The 14,850-nt window shown below is 45.4% G+C and overlaps 2 protein-coding genes and 1 long non-coding RNA gene across 4 annotated transcripts in view; 2 read left to right on the top strand and 1 right to left on the bottom strand.

The window, feature by feature from the left end:
- Positions 1-40: 40 nt before the first annotated feature.
- Positions 41-6,474, top strand: LOC128798567 (uncharacterized). Its single transcript, XR_008434455.1, has 3 exons — positions 41-252; positions 1,702-1,794; positions 6,419-6,474. It is a non-coding gene; the product is annotated as an uncharacterized LOC128798567 (long non-coding RNA).
- Positions 2,019-11,491, bottom strand: TTF1 (transcription termination factor 1). 2 transcript variants are annotated; one of them, XM_053962239.1, is made up of 12 exons: positions 11,435-11,491; positions 10,724-10,824; positions 9,736-10,562; positions 8,715-8,971; positions 8,194-8,379; positions 7,013-7,091; positions 6,606-6,736; positions 5,870-6,098; positions 4,751-4,840; positions 4,469-4,534; positions 4,002-4,087; positions 2,019-3,621 (listed from the first exon to the last, which is right to left on the bottom strand). In XM_053962239.1, the coding sequence occupies exons 3-12, from the start codon at positions 10,551-10,553 to the stop codon at positions 3,434-3,436; spliced, it is 2,130 nt and encodes a 709-aa protein (XP_053818214.1). In that variant the 5' UTR covers positions 10,554-10,562; positions 10,724-10,824; positions 11,435-11,491; the 3' UTR covers positions 2,019-3,433. The 2 variants fall into 2 exon arrangements, with proteins under 2 accessions (XP_053818214.1, XP_053818213.1); XM_053962238.1 differs by lacking the exon at positions 11,435-11,491 and adding an exon at positions 11,110-11,382.
- A 66-nt stretch (positions 11,492-11,557) lies between these two features.
- CFAP77 (cilia and flagella associated protein 77) overlaps positions 11,558-14,850 on the top strand; it is a 57,179-nt gene continuing 53,886 nt past the window's right edge. The window contains exon 1 of the mRNA XM_053962240.1: positions 11,558-11,877. Within this exon, the coding sequence (XP_053818215.1) occupies positions 11,752-11,877 (126 nt within the window). The 5' untranslated portion in view covers positions 11,558-11,751. The remainder of the gene's footprint in view (positions 11,878-14,850) is intronic.

The following is a 14,850-nucleotide window of genomic DNA, read 5'->3' as shown; positions in this document are numbered from 1 at the left end:
AGCCTTAAAGGGCCAGCACGGCCGCGAGTAGGCGGGGAAACTGAGGCACGGGGCTGGGCCTGAGCGGTGTTATAGCCCCGGCACTGCCCCAGGGACGGACAGGGCCTGAGCGGTGGTACAGCCCCGGCACTGCCTCAGGGACGGACAGGGCCTGAGCGGTGGTACAGCCCCGGCACTGCCTCAGGTACGGACGGTGATGCCCGAAAAGGCTGGCTGGAAGTAAAACCCCATAGACTGGTGTCTACAGAGCAGGTATTTGTTTATTGTAGTGCTGGAGGTGAGGGGCATTTCTCCACCTCACTCACCTCCCCTTATCAAGTGCTGGGGTTTATTTATGCAGTGAGTATTCCTTGATGTTGTTATGGCATTATAACATAATCATATACATGATGGAGCTAATTTACATAATGTTATCTCATGGTTATGAATAGTTTTTCTGTCCTCTGCTTGCCCCTCCCCAATTTAGGTGTTCCTGGGGGTTTTCTTTGATGGAGGCTCAAGGTCTTTCTCATATCTGAGCTTCTCAGCTTTGTCTTCAGAGCATGCACAGTTGTGGTGTTCCTTGGTCTTTCTGGATCTAACCAGACAAAATTCTTCATTTTGTGGCTAATTTGCTTTACATTTGCCAATTTCTCATTCGTACATCCTCCTGCTCCCCAGTATAGCTACACTTGTCTGGTTTTGAGATTATTCACCTGGCAACTTTCTGTTTATTTAAGCATTAATCAACGAGCTAACCATATACTGGATGTTGCATTATACAGAAAGTTATGATTCAGGTTATATAGATACAGAAACTTATGATTCAGGTTATATAAATATGCAAAGTTATGATTCAGGTTATATTGGTGTCTTTTACCTCAAGCTATATAAGCTTTTTGTAACTTTGGCCCAAGTTATATCAGCGTCACCTTTCTCCACCTCCTTGGTTAAGACCTTACAGGAAAGAGGGGTGAAAAAAGCAAGTCCCCCTTTGATCTTCAGCTGCTTCTTCAGCTTTGAAGTGCTGCAAACACAGCCTTGGAGCTCGTCTGTCTGTGTCTTTGATAATGCCACACAGCTGAGGAGTTTTGTGCTGTAACACCACTCAGGCCATGAAGATGCCAGGGAAATGCTTGAAGTGACACATCTGCTTGAAACACCCAGGTTTTTAGGGTGCTTTTACACCTGAAGGAGCTGTCATGCTCTTATTTATAATGCAGTCTGATACACAAAGCTTTGTCAACGTTATTTTCTTCATCATTCCGTGGAGCCTGCTTAGTTTTTCTTTTTTTAAACCTCTGCAGAGTTTGCTGTTTGCAGTAATACTGAAATATCCACATGAAAGAACTGCCTCCCTGTGCCTGGAATTCCATGGGGCCAGGGAAGAGGATGGCAAGTTTACAATTCCAGCCCTGGCTCGCTCATATTTAGCAGAGAAACTGCTTTTAAGGAGTATCAGAAGTTTTTTCCTTGGTAGTTCTGGGAGGGAGTAACAGGAGCTCATGCCCTGAGGTGACCCTTAGAGCTGGAATGCTCCTGGCTCACTGACAGGGGAGTGAAAGTACCTCAGAAAAAATATTTTGAAAGGTGGTTTTGAAACCTAAACATGCAAGATAACGAGTGGAGAATGAGATAGCAGAGCTAAAACAAAGGCATCTATCCTGTTTGTACTGCTAATTAACAAGCACCAATTTCACCCTAATAACTCTTGAGTTGCAGCTGGATTGAAGGCCAGGGGAATGCCCTGGAGCAGGGAAACCTCCCTCACCTGAGCCATACCCAAGGGCATCCCTTCCTCACACCAGGTCCTTGGTAAGTGACTAAGCAGCTGAATTAGTACTAATGAATAAGTCATTAACAAGGTGAACTTTGAACCTTGCTAAACCACTGTTAAAACTTTATTAAATACCATCAAATTTATTGAACTCTGTCAAATTGTTCTTTTCACTCAATAAAACGTTGCTGCTTCTCTCTTTAGGGTGAGGTACATTCCACTCAGCCACATTTTTCTTTCAAAGCAAATAATAAAATAAATCTCATCATGGAGGAAGAAGTTTATTTTTGCAAGATCTACTTTACAAACTCTACAACCAGGCATCATTTGTGCTCTTGCCTGCACACCATTCAGAGCATCTCCATTTTCCAGGGGGAAAAAAAAAATTGAAAAAGACAATTTTAGACTCAGAAATTCAAGTTTTTCAGCTTTTAACCTTCAAACCCATGAAGCAACACAAAGACCTAAGTGGAGGTGGTGTGTGTTTCCTTCCTCCATCCCATTTCAGCTTTTGGCTGGAAAACTTTACCCTCAAAGCAGTGGCTGATTGCAGGGGGGGTTGTGCCTGTCTCACAAAAATCCCAGTGCTTTCTACCTTCAGAGAGACTAAAGCAGACACAGTTCAATAGGGGAAGTTTTTTCTTTAAAATTCCTTGCTGTAAGTCACCTTCCAGACCCTCCAACAAGGCCTTTATTTCAAGCCATTCAGAGTTCTGGATTTTTAATGATGATCACTAGAATTGAAGAGGGAAATTGTCACTTATCAAAATGATGCTGAAAAAGCAGGGACTGAGTCTTCTTGCTTTACTGTCTAGTACAGCATATGGGAAATATAAACAAGCCTTACAAAGATAGACACAGCAAGTTATTTTTGGGGCTTTTTACATTAATTTAGTCAATTTACAAATAATCACTTCAGGCAGAGAGTTAAAAGTATCATACAAAACACGAGTACAACCTCCATCTTATTGCTTAATTTTCTTATTACATTGTAGAAATTCTCCTTGGCAAAATAAAAATATATATATATGCATATGTATATATATACACCCACTGTTTTGTCTCTGTTTTCCAAATATTAATTACAACTTTTTATATAATTTGTTTTGGTTAGCATGAAATGATGAATAGTAATTGACAAAAGTCTTTTTTTCTCTAGAAGGGTTGAAAAAAGTGTAAGTCTGCATCAAAAATAAAATCAGTTGTTTTTAAGAACAAGATACCTGTTTAAAAAAAAACAACTTAAAAGTTGTGCTGTTTCCATCAACACAGATGTCTTAAGACTTGATTATTACAGAGGTTAAAAAGCAAACTGAAAACCTTTTTCCAATCCCATGAATTTAAAAAAAAAATAAAGTTCTGAAAACCAAGTTCATTCATAAAGGGAAAACAGCAGCTGTCAACTCCACAGAAAAAAAAAGTATTTTGAGACATTTAGAAAGCAACTTGGATGCTTACATGAAAACTTCTAAAACCAGAGTTGAATTAAATAAAATGTGGCACAAAAGCTCTGTTTAACTCAATCTTCAGGATGAAAGAAGACAATCAGAGGTGCCCATCCTGACTTCTCCAATTGTCAAGAGCCTGGGTACTTGCAGGTGGTAAGCTGCACCCACTTTCAACCAGAGCCATTTGCAGTTAAATATGCAAATTAGACATTGCTTTTAGGACAATCAGTTAATCACTCTCTTCACTGGAGTCAAAAATGTCACTGGTTCTCTCTTCACTGGAGTCAAAAATGTCACTGAGTCTGAAAGCCTTCTGCTGCTGACTGGCTGCTGCATTGTCAGAACTACGGCTCTTTGCTTCCCTTAAGTTTTCTTCAAGTTCTGGGAGCTTCTTCTCATACAGATAGTCAATAATTTCTATGAGGAAAAAAAAAGTCATTTTAACTGGATCTGTAGAGGAACAGCATCTCAAAGGAATTCTGTTGTCCATGTTAAATGCATAAAATCTCTGTATTGTTCTGATCACAGGGGCTGCAGGGAGATCAGGCATAACACAAACATGCAAAGAGAAATTAAAATGCACAGCCTTAAAACTTTTTCAAGCCAGGGTATTAAAAAGAACAGGTTCATAAGCACTTGCATGAAGAGAACATTGAAAGTTATAAAAAAAGCATTTAGTAAAATAAGTATAAAACCTAAGATTTTAGCCAATTAGGAAAAATTTGAACCGGAATATGTATCCTCTGAAATTCAAGCCAAAGCATTTAGAAGCACATATGAACAGGTGGCATACTGACCAGAAAAAGTCTTTCTTTTCCAGAAGGGGACAAAGGACACTTTTAACCTATAAAACTTTGACTGAAGATAGTTTCTAGGAACATCTCTGCAAAGAGAAGAGTTCAAAGAATTAGTGGTGCGAGGAATTATCATAAAGCTTAACTGTTACTGAGTTACCCATTCCTGAGAGTAATGCCAGTCAAGCCCTAGCTTAGATTTAGGTGGAAATGATGGAATTCAAATAATAATTAACCCATATTATCAAACCATAATTTATTCCATTAGTTGATTAACATGTGGAAGCACAGATACATAACACTTCAGTATCTGGAACATTAAGGGTTTCAGATCTTGGCTTCTTGCTCAGTGCTATGCAACTGTAATGTTTCCAAACTGAACATTTCCTACAGTTGTAAAGGTATCAGAACTTTGATTCCTCTGCTTTCACTACCCTTTGTAGCCATAAGAAGAGGGAAGGGAGGTTTACCCGAAAGCATTACTGAGTTCATCCCAGTTTACTTCACTGGCATCCTCTGCTTTTGTTTCGTACAACCTGTGAATGTGAGACAAGCAGTCAGCAGGCAGAACTCAAGACATCATTCAGTGCTCCCAGCTCCCTTAGTCAGAAATTACAGGACATTTTGTCCAGAGAAAGAATGATTACAAAATGTGTATCAAGCTGCAAGCAGGCTATTCTCATCCTGCCAGCTTTTATAAACACAGCTCAAACAGTGCATGATAAAAAACATCCCAGTGCTCAGAACTGTACCTTTTAATAAGAGTGATCTTGGTCTGCAATCCCCTGGTCCCTTTGTACAACTGCTTCCCTTTGGTCAATTTCCTTGTTAAAATTGAATTCCTTTGAAAACACACAAAACCAGGTCTTTATCATTTTGGGAAATTTCTCTGCTGCTGTCACAGAGATACAGTGGTCTGCCAAGGGACAGGGGGCATTGAAGGGACACAGTCACCAATGGAAAGAATGGTCTTATTTTACTATGCATATTAAGGCAACAAAAAAGTAAAATGAAACATTCAATAAAACTATACACTTATTTTTAACAGCAAGCAAAAATAAGCAAGAGTGCACTAATCATTACTATATGAGAGAAAGGACAGTGATTGAGAAAGATACATCACAAATTGCCTCAGTATTTTACCATCATCCAGATCCTGTCATGAGGAGCCCCATGTCACAGGCAGGACCTGGAGAACCCTTCCCAGCAACTGGGAAATCCTCCACAGTGTGTCCACCCCTAGGTGAGGTCTCCAAATTTGTCCCAAGAGTGGGTCCAGCTTTTATAGGCCCCAAATCGGCAAGTCAAAGTGACTTGATGATCTTTTTAGCACAGGAACACCTGGATCTGATGGCACACTTCCCAACCAGCAGGGGCCAAGGCTTGGCCAGGGCCCAGGCCTTGGCTGGGAGAGTTTCCCCTAAAATACCCAACAAAGAAACTGCTATTCCTATCAGCTGGGAAAGTTGCTTAAAATGATACATTTCTTGCAGATAACTACACAAGGTTATGTGGAAGTTTCTGAAGCAGCTGGTTTGGTGTTAAACAGCTGGCATAAGAGTCTCAATCTTCTATTTTTAGCTAAATAATACTGCTGGTGTTAGTCACAATGCCCAGGGTTCAGCATGTAAGTCAACTCTGCTGCTCAGGCTTCACACACCAGGCAAAAATCAGGCTTTGCTACCACAGCAGACAGACAAGTTGCTGCAGCTAGCAAAGAGTTGTCTCAGACTCATCTGCAATGCCTCCTCTGTGCTCTACAATCCCTTACCTGTCCTACCAAAGGATCATCATGGTACCAAACACAGGTTTTGCAGAATAAATACACTCCAGAACACATTTTACTATCCCAGTTTAGTTCAAGCCCTCACCATTTCTGTTTGCATTGTCTCCAGTATCGACTTCCCACTTTGGTTTCAATCTCAGTCCATGGCAGTGGCTGGTGCAGCTGCTCACGGTCAATCCAGAGATCTGTGTCTGACTGTTCCAGGGAGGAAAGAGAGCTTGGATTTTCTGTTCTCAGTTTCCTGCTCAGCACATCCTTCACTGCACTCATTAACTTCCGGGTTTCTTCCTTTGTCCAAGAACCATAGTTAATAGCTAAAATTGAAAACCCACCAGGTTAAGGCATAATTTATCATAAATGATTAGGGAAAAAAAAGGCAAAAGAGCAAATGTTTCACTTTGCATGATTTTTATTTATAGGACAAACTTCTTAACACATGTCCTAGAAACTCTTCTGCATACCAAGCTTGAGAGTTCAGCCTAAACACTAAAGGACAGTCTGATCCCCAGTTGTTATCTTTTTAAACCTGGCTGCCAAATTCCTTCTGCCCTCCCCATGAAATCATCTTTTTTAGATGTCAGTTCTGTTAATAAAGAGTTATATTTGTCTCACTTTTTTTTCCATTTTCTTTCAGAGATCTTTCTTATCCTTTCCACATGAAAATGCAGTCAGTGGTGTGAAGAAGAGGACCATCACTAGAAATCAATTAATTAATTAAAAACCCCATACTTGAAGGACTTTTTCCTTATGTTTAGAGTACCTACATGGTACAGTTCAAATAACATTACACAAAATGAATTGTTTTTCTAAAAATTACATACCTGACTTGATTTCAGAGAATTTCATAGCAACTGAGAGGTTAGAACGGGACATCAACTCAGAAATCTTCTTCCAATCATTGCCATGCAGGGCTTGGTATTTCTTTAATTGTTCTTTTTCTTCTGTAGTATACCTGGTTGAGGAAAGGGGCACAGCTTCAGCTGTAAATTCAAACCGTTTCAATCTCTTAAAGAGCTTAACATCTGCAGGTGATCAATGGTAATCATCACTATCACTTCAAGTCACATTTCAGAACAGAGGAATCAAGAAGGCAAAATGAGCTATCAATTAAGTCACAGTAACTGGCACAAATGGGAGAGATGATCTTCATTTGAATCATTTTTAATTTACAAATAATCAACACAGACTGATATTAGCATTCAGAAACACTTGTAAAGTATCCCCTTACCTTCCTTTATAATTATTTGGGTCAAACATCTTCCTTGCTCGATAATATATCAGCCTCCAGGGCCTGGGTATGCCCTCAGCTGGAAGGTAAAGGATCATTTTTAACAAACATTTCTAACAGCGGTGAGGCCAAAATGAAACAAACCCCAAAACCCAACACCACACATTTTCATGACTGTGCTGTCAACAACAGATTCTTTCCACTCACCAGCTACAAACTGCATGGACTGGCTGTGCATTTGATCCAGGTGTGATTAAAATTTAACTGGCATGCTGAACACTCCCATTAAAACAGAGCCATGAGACAGCCTCAGGCAGGAGCTGAGGGGACCCTGGGTGCTTACAGACTGTTCCAACTGGGAAAAGCAGGCACTGGGGGCATCAGCAAAATCCAAGTGAAGATCTCTGCTGCAGGGAAGATCCACAGAGACCAAGCACTGGGAACACACAACCTCCTTGGCCAGCAGTGCCCAGCAGAGGCACAGAACACTGCACAGAACACTGATGAGACTTTCTGCCAAATCTTCCCAGCCCAGGAGCTGGGCTGAAACTCCCAGACTGGGATGACAGTGAACATCAGGGAAATGTGCTGATGCAGAAGGAAGGATTGTGTGTCTGAAATAACCACAGAGGAACAAATCTGTAGTTTGATCCCAGTAGCCTGATCCATGACAGGCTGTCCTTTACTCTGCCTTGCCTGAGATGATGTCACCAAACACACAGAGTAAAGCTCCTGGTGCACTGAGGAGATCCCCAGGTCCTGGAAAACTGGCATGGCTCAATTTCTTCCACCCCCCCTCAGTCCTGCACCTGCCACCTATTTATTGGTGACAATTTCAGACAGGACTTAATCACTCACAGCTGCCATTAGTAACCTTAATTATAGTTTAGCAAATAATGCACTTAAAGCCATAAAGCCCAAATGCAAGTCTGGAAGTCTTTACTGGTCTTGACCATATTTTATCTCCAAACTCTTCCTATTTGAGACCAGATAATAAGAACAGTGGAGATCTCTGATAATCTGTGCAGATTATCAACTACACCGTGTCAGCAGCTTCTTTTTTTACCAAATTTAGCAACATCAGTGCTTTTCAATAAAAATTATTTTACAGAATATGCCATAATATCACCAGGCTGTAGAATGCAGCACTCAGCTGTCTGAGGATGGACTGAAATACTCACAGATTTTTTCACAAAAATGATGTTCTGTTTTCAGGCGATGGATGGTGTCTTTATCTTCTGGATACCTCGAGGTAAACAAAAGTTTTTCAGCACTGTCTATTCCAGTAAGTGCTAAGAACTCTTCAACATTTTTCCGGATTTGTTTATTTTCCTTCTGGGTAAATCTGCCAAACTTGACAGCCATACCTAAAATATAGAAAGGTTAAAAAAAAAAAAACAAATCAAACCTCAAGTACCACCTCCTGAATTTTTTGATCTCAGGTATCAAAAAATTCAGAGGGGAAAAGAGAAAACTGAAAGAGACAAAACCAGCTGGGAATCAGCAATTAACACACAAGTTTGAACTGAAATTTGCCAATGTGGAAGCAGATGTACAAAACAAAGAAAAAGAAAATACATCAATGGGATGAAGTGAACCAGGCTGTGGGTGCAACAGACACGACACAAACTTTTCCCTCTGTCCAAACATTAGCACAGCTGCACAGCCCTTCCTCACTGCAACAGGATTTGAGAGAGCTCACCCTGTTTTTTAAACTCCTTAAACCTCATTAGGTCTCTTCCAGCCATTTTCTTGATTGAACTGTCTGATATATTCTTCACATGAGGAATAAACTCTTTGAGTTCTTGTCTTGCGATATCCAAATCCACAGCTGAAGTCATGGAACGGTCCAGGCCTTCTTCACCATCCACACTGACCTCATCAGAGGCTGCCAACTCAGCAAAGGAACTGTTCTGCTGCTTCTGCTTCTTTTTATGAGATGCCAAGGCTTCTGGTGTCCTGATATTAAAAAAAAAAAAAAAAGGCATAAAATAAAATACACCACTAGAACTCCAAAGCAGAGATGTTGTTAACATCTCTACCATTAAAAGAATGAACATATTAATTAATTTCAGAACAAAAAATACTTCACACATCCACTGCCTTGCATTTTTTTTAACATAATTTAGTAATTGTAATTTATCTCCAAATTTCTATACTTACAATAATCAAGGAGCTTTCTGAAGTTCTGAAAATCCACAAAACTCTCACACATGGGCATACAGAAGAAATAATGTCTCTTGCTAGCACTGGCACACAGATTTTTTTTTTTCCATCTGTCTCTTACTAGTGCTCCTGTTTTGTTTTCTAGACACTGCACATGAGCATTTATTTGCACAGAACATTCAATTGTTCAGCTGCCTTACAGTTGCTGGGTTAAAATGCACATGTTCCCTATAAATACCAACTTTAACAAATGAAATCCTTTTCTCTTCCCCCCATTTTTTCTTTTTTTAAATGTGAATTGTTTGCAGGTAAGTTATTTCTATACCTGCAGTTTCTAAAGAGGAGAAAAGAGCCTGAAGTATTCTTAAAAATTGTTATTGGATCTCCACAAGAAAACTGAGGTTTTAAAATAGGTCTCCAACATCACAAATGCTGTGTAAGTTCAAAAACACACAGAGAACAGAATGAAGAGAAACCTGGAACCCAAAGAGCATGAAAGGATTGTATCTGGGGAGTGGAGGAAGGGAAAAAACCCCACAAACAAAACCTGAACTTACATCATATCAGACTCTGAAGAGCTTTCTTCCTTGACAGAAGTGCTGCTGTTATTTGCCTTTTTAGCATGTGCTGGAGTCTTTTTAGCTCGCCCAGCTGCTTTGTTGGGTGTGGAAAAACCAGCAGGGAGCTCCATGGAGACCTCAGTGATGGCAGAAGCAGCATCAGAGCCTCCATCCTCACCTGCAGCTGAAGGCCACCCCCTGTGCCCCCTGTCCTGCTCTGAGGGGGACAGCAGTGGCTCAGCTGCTCCATCTGGGTCCTCCTGGCCGCTGCCCTCTCTCCTCTTCTTCCTCTTCTTTCTGGATTTCTCTTTGTGGCCCGTGCTCTGTTCCTCGGGGGGAGGCAGCTCACACTCCTCATCCTCTTCAGGCTGCTTCTCCTTCCTCTTCTTCTTGCGTTTTTTGAAATAAACATAATCAGCAGCACCCTGCTGGCAGTCCTGGTTCACAGGGACACAGGTGACATCGCTGAGCTCCTTGGTGCTGTCCTCCTGCTTCCTCTTCCTCTTCCTCCTCGGGGAAGCAGCTGCTCCAGCCCCATTGCTGATCTCATGGTCCACCTTCCCAAAGTAATCATCCAGCAGACTCTGCTGCTTCTCACCCTTTTTTTTCAGTCTTTTCTTCTTTTTCCTGCCCTCCCCACCCTGTGCTGCTGCATCTTCAAAGAGCACTGGGGAAAAGCTGCCGAGCTCTGCACCTTCCACAGTTTCAGCATCTTCCTGTTTGTTGTTGGACTCACTCGGTTTCCTCTTCTTCTTTTTCTTCTTCTTGACAAAATCCTGGGCTTGAAAATCACCTGCATGTGCTTTGCCTTTCATTGTTTTTCTCTTAAGTGAAAGAGAGGAATTTTATTGAAGTGTTGTCATTTATACGCTGTTTTTATTTAAAACAAAACACCTCCCCCCTCCCAAAAAAAAAAAAAAAAAAAAGCACAAAACCCACCCAAAATCTTAACTATTAAAAACTCAATTTTATCTTAGACTCTTACTTTTCAATCCAGTTAGTTTTGTAAAGTGCCTAGGAAAAGCTGGTGCCTTCTTTGTCAAACAGATGTGCATCACAGCTGTCCCCACCCTTCAAAGTGCTTTCCTACAACAACAAAAGACACTTCAATAAATTCAACAACTGACAGCTCTGATTTTGAATAACTAAGCAACGTCTGACTTGTATGTTCAACTCAGCTTTCAGCACTGAAACAGCAGCAAGCTAAAAGCAACCAAGAAATATGAGACTCATCAGCACTAAACGCAAAATTCTCCAATTAGAAGTTTCTGAGGGGCCGAGCTCAGCCCTGCCGGCAGAATTCAGGCACACAGAGCAGGCAGGAAGGATTTTTAGCACATTTTCTACATCCAGCACATACAAAACACTCACCACGCAACACCCTCATGTCACGTTCGAAACACGCGCCCTTGAATTCCGCATCCCGGCCATCCCCTCCCCGCCAGCGAGCGGAACGAGCGGCCCCGAAGGCTCTGCGGAGCTCAAACCACAGCTCGCCCCTAGGCCTGGATACCGATAAACCCCGAGCACGGGCGGGCGGGATCCCGCCGCTCCTCTCCGCCGCACTGGGGCTACCGAGGGAGACTCCCAGCGCTCCCACAGAGCTCCCGGCGGCCCCGGGCCGTGAGGAGCGCCCCCGGGCCGTGAGGACCCCGCCGCCCCTCCGCGCTCCCGGCCCCGCCGGGCCTGCCGCTACCTCCACGCGGTGTCCGCCCGCGCCGCCGGCCCCCGCGCCCCGCGCCCGGCTCATCCGTTCCCCCGGCGGAAGCGGCCCCAGCCGGACCCGTCAGAGCGGCGCACCGCCGGTTGCCTGGAGACGGACGCCGCCGCGCGCGCCGCGAGTTCGGTGGGAGAAGCGCGGCACCGGCACCGGGCCCGTGCAGAGACCCCGCAGCGGCACCGGCACCGCCGAGACAGCCCCGGCACCGGCACCGCCGAGACCCGCCCCCCCGGCACCCGGACCGGGACTGGGACCGCCCAGAGACCCCCGGCCCGGGACCGGCCCCCCGCGCCATGGCGGGCGGCACGGCGGGGCCCCGGCGGCGGCCGATGGCCTTGGCCGAGGCGGGTCCGGGCACGGAGAACGAGCGGCTGGGGTTGATCCGGCTCAGCATGCTGCGCAACCCGCTCATCATCAAGGTGAGCCCCGCGACCCCCGTTCCCTCCGCCCCCGAGCCCTGCCCGGACACGGCCACCCCCAGCCCATCGCCATGGCCACCTCCCGTCCCACAGCCATCGGGACCCCGGGGCCGGTGGGGGGTCACGGTCGCCGCGGGCAGCTCCACAGCAGCAAGGTTTTTCCCCTTACAGCGGTTAAAATCAGTTTCCCCCCCCCCACACACACACTGATTTATGTGACAAGGAAATTGTTTCCCCGCTGCTCCTTCACAAGCATGGCCGTGTTTTAACGACCGGTCCCCAGCCGGTGATGGGCGCAGAGCAGGATGGGCTCTCCCTGCGAGGGTTTTCCCAAGTCGTAAAGTCCCGAGGTTCGGGAAGCACTCGGGGACAGGGACGGAGATGTCACTGTGGCTGCTCTCCAGCCCCTGACACAGCAGAGGGGTGCCGGGGAGAGGGCCACACAAACTGGAAATCACCACCACCGCTGGGAGGGGCCGCCCAGGGCGGTTCGGAGTCACCGTTCCTGGAGGAGTCCAAGGAACGCCTGGACGTGGCACTCAGCGCTCTGCTCGGGGTGACAAGGTGCGGATCGGTCACAGGCTGGACTCGATGATTTTGGAGCTCTTTCCCACCCTAAGTGATTCCGTGCTTCTGTAATTAGCATTTTCAGACCTGCTGTGGAGGTTCTGGTCCCTTCCCAAACTCCGGGCACTTCTCCGTTCGTTATTCCCACTCCTATCCCTGCCCTGCGCGCCGGCCGGCTCGCAAAGTTTTAAACATCTCGCGTCTTTTCGGTGGGTTCCTCCTCCTCGACACCCAGTGGCGCTTCACCCCCGCGCAGCAGCTGAAGTGCAGCTCTCGTCCCCTGGATGGCACTCGCAGAACGGCTTCGTGCCCGAACCGGCGCTCCCGGCCCGCAGCGAGCCCCGAGCCCTCCCCGCGCCGGGGCCGGGGACGCGGCGGGTGCGGCTCCCGCAGCCGGCACCGAGCGCTCGGAGCGGCTGCTCTTCGCCCTTCCCCTGCCACGGCAGCTCCTGCTCCCAAGCCTTGTTTCCCCTGCTTTAATCGGAGTTCGGCTCTTCGGTTCCCTCCGTAATCGCACCCGGCACCGGCAGGCTTGGAGGTTGGCCGTAAAATTTGGGAATTTGGAGTGTCACTGGAAATGTGAGACTTTGCAGTGTTGAATTCTTTTGTTTTCTTATGAAACTCTAAAAATCTATTGGGAGATTTTTGTCAGGCAGAGAAAAAAAGCAGGCTTCATTTGTTCAAATCCACGACTTCTACTTTGTTTTCTCTGGATCCCCGTAGTTTGATGGGAAGGATAACTCTTGCAGAGCATCCTGCCACTGGGAATTCTGAGCAATTTTTAATGGTGGGATGTTTTAATAAATTAAGAGACAATCTGGATTTCTGCAATGTGGCTTAGTGAAACTAAACTTTGAGCAAGTTTTAGGAGGAAAATGTAGTGTTCCATTTCAGTATTCTGCACGATTTCTGTTTTCTCAAGGCTTCCTTGCAGGAGGGTGTCTGCTGGTAGGGATGTGAGGAGATTTGCATCCACCTGATGAGTATAGAGTAAGCGAGGTGTTAACAGGGAGCTTTCACTCCTGGAGCCAGCAGTAATTGCACTTCAGGGCAGGTTCTGCTGTCGAGTTTGTGCAGCAAACTGCTGCCCCCCTGCCAGCTGCCTTCCCACGCTGCCCCGGGCAGTGCTGAATTCACCAGGGTGTCCCTCTCTGCCGGGAGGTGACAGGGTGGGGTGGCAGTTTGCTGGATAAACGCTGGCACTTGGCACTGCACGCACCGGGGGTGACACACTGACAGCATCAGCCCTCTGCCCTTCCTCCTCCTCCTCCTCCTCCTGCCTCCAGCTGCAGCCTGGGATCTCCTCCTCCCCAGGACAGCCCTGGGGACCCAGCACTCTGGAGAGGATGGCCAGCAGGTCCCAGCCCTCGTGCTGAAACCAAAGGACACAAAGATGGTTTAGGAGAAAAGGACAGAAGGTTTAGAGACAAGTGCAGCTTGGAGGAGTGCTGCTGGCAGCCGAGGGAGGGCATGAGGAACACACAGCTCCAACAGCTGCCAGGGAGGGTCTCTGGGCACCAAACACACAAGAACCTGAGGCCAGTGGAGATGGATGGGACACTTAGTCCCTGATTCTCCTCCAAACAGCACTTGGACCCCAAAACACTGGTGCAAGTGTGACAAATCTCCTACTCTGCAGCAGCCAAAGGGCATCCTTCTTTCTCTTTGAGTTATTTTATGTATGTTCTAAATATGGCATCACATATCCAAACAGGATCCCTGCCCAGGCTGTTTGTGACTGAACCTCCTGCCTCAGCTCTGCCCAGCCCCAGCCTCCCCACAGGATGTGTCCACACACTCTGGCTATCACAGATTCAAACCACCATCTTCTCACGTAAACATTTCTAGGGATGAATGCTCTGTTTCTCTGCTAGAATGTATATTGTGTTTTAATTAACCAAGGAGTTAATTTAGTTATCAATATATATTTGCTTGCAGCATAAAACTGAGGAAAGCATTTCATCTACTGATGCCAGTAAAAATCTGAGCAAAGCATTTTTGGTCTGTTTTCACCAATAAAAGCCTTAGCCAAGCACTTTTCCAGTACAAACTTACTGAAAACTCCTGTGTTACAAAAATAAACCAGCTCTGGGCAGGAAATAAGAGTTTACTACACTTAACCCCTGGCAAGCTGGACACAGACTTCAGAAATAGTGACTCACGGCAGTTTGATTACATTTAGATTAACATCTTCTGTATAATATGGTACAATTAAGTTCAACATATCACTGACAAAGTCATTATCACCAGCAAGGAATTGGATTTACCTTCCTTCATGTGTGAAGGTAAATGGGAAATCCAGGCCCACGTGCCAAAGCATCCCCTTACCTGTCCAGGTGGAGCCAGGGACCACGCAGAGAGCAGGAACTGCTCTCCAGGAAAAGCCCTGAGAAACATCTGGCTCAT

The sequence above is a fragment of the Vidua chalybeata genome, chromosome 21 (genome assembly GCF_026979565.1).
Source record: "Vidua chalybeata isolate OUT-0048 chromosome 21, bVidCha1 merged haplotype, whole genome shotgun sequence".
Lineage (NCBI taxonomy): Eukaryota > Metazoa > Chordata > Aves > Passeriformes > Viduidae > Vidua > Vidua chalybeata.
Note: the sequence above shows the minus strand (reverse complement) of the source record. Positions and strands in the feature narration are given on the sequence as shown.

Coding starts and splice junctions, on each gene's coding strand:
- TTF1 (XM_053962239.1), bottom strand. CDS start 10,553: ATGAAAGGCAAAGCACATGCAGGTGATTTTCAAGCCCAGGATTTTGTC. Junction 8,380..8,714: donor TAAGGAGTTTAAAAAACAGG/GTGAGCTCTCTC, acceptor TCTATATTTTAG/GTATGGCTGTCAAGTTTGGC. Junction 3,622..4,001: donor GAAAAGAAAGACTTTTTCTG/GTCAGTATGCCA, acceptor TTTTCCTCATAG/AAATTATTGACTATCTGTAT.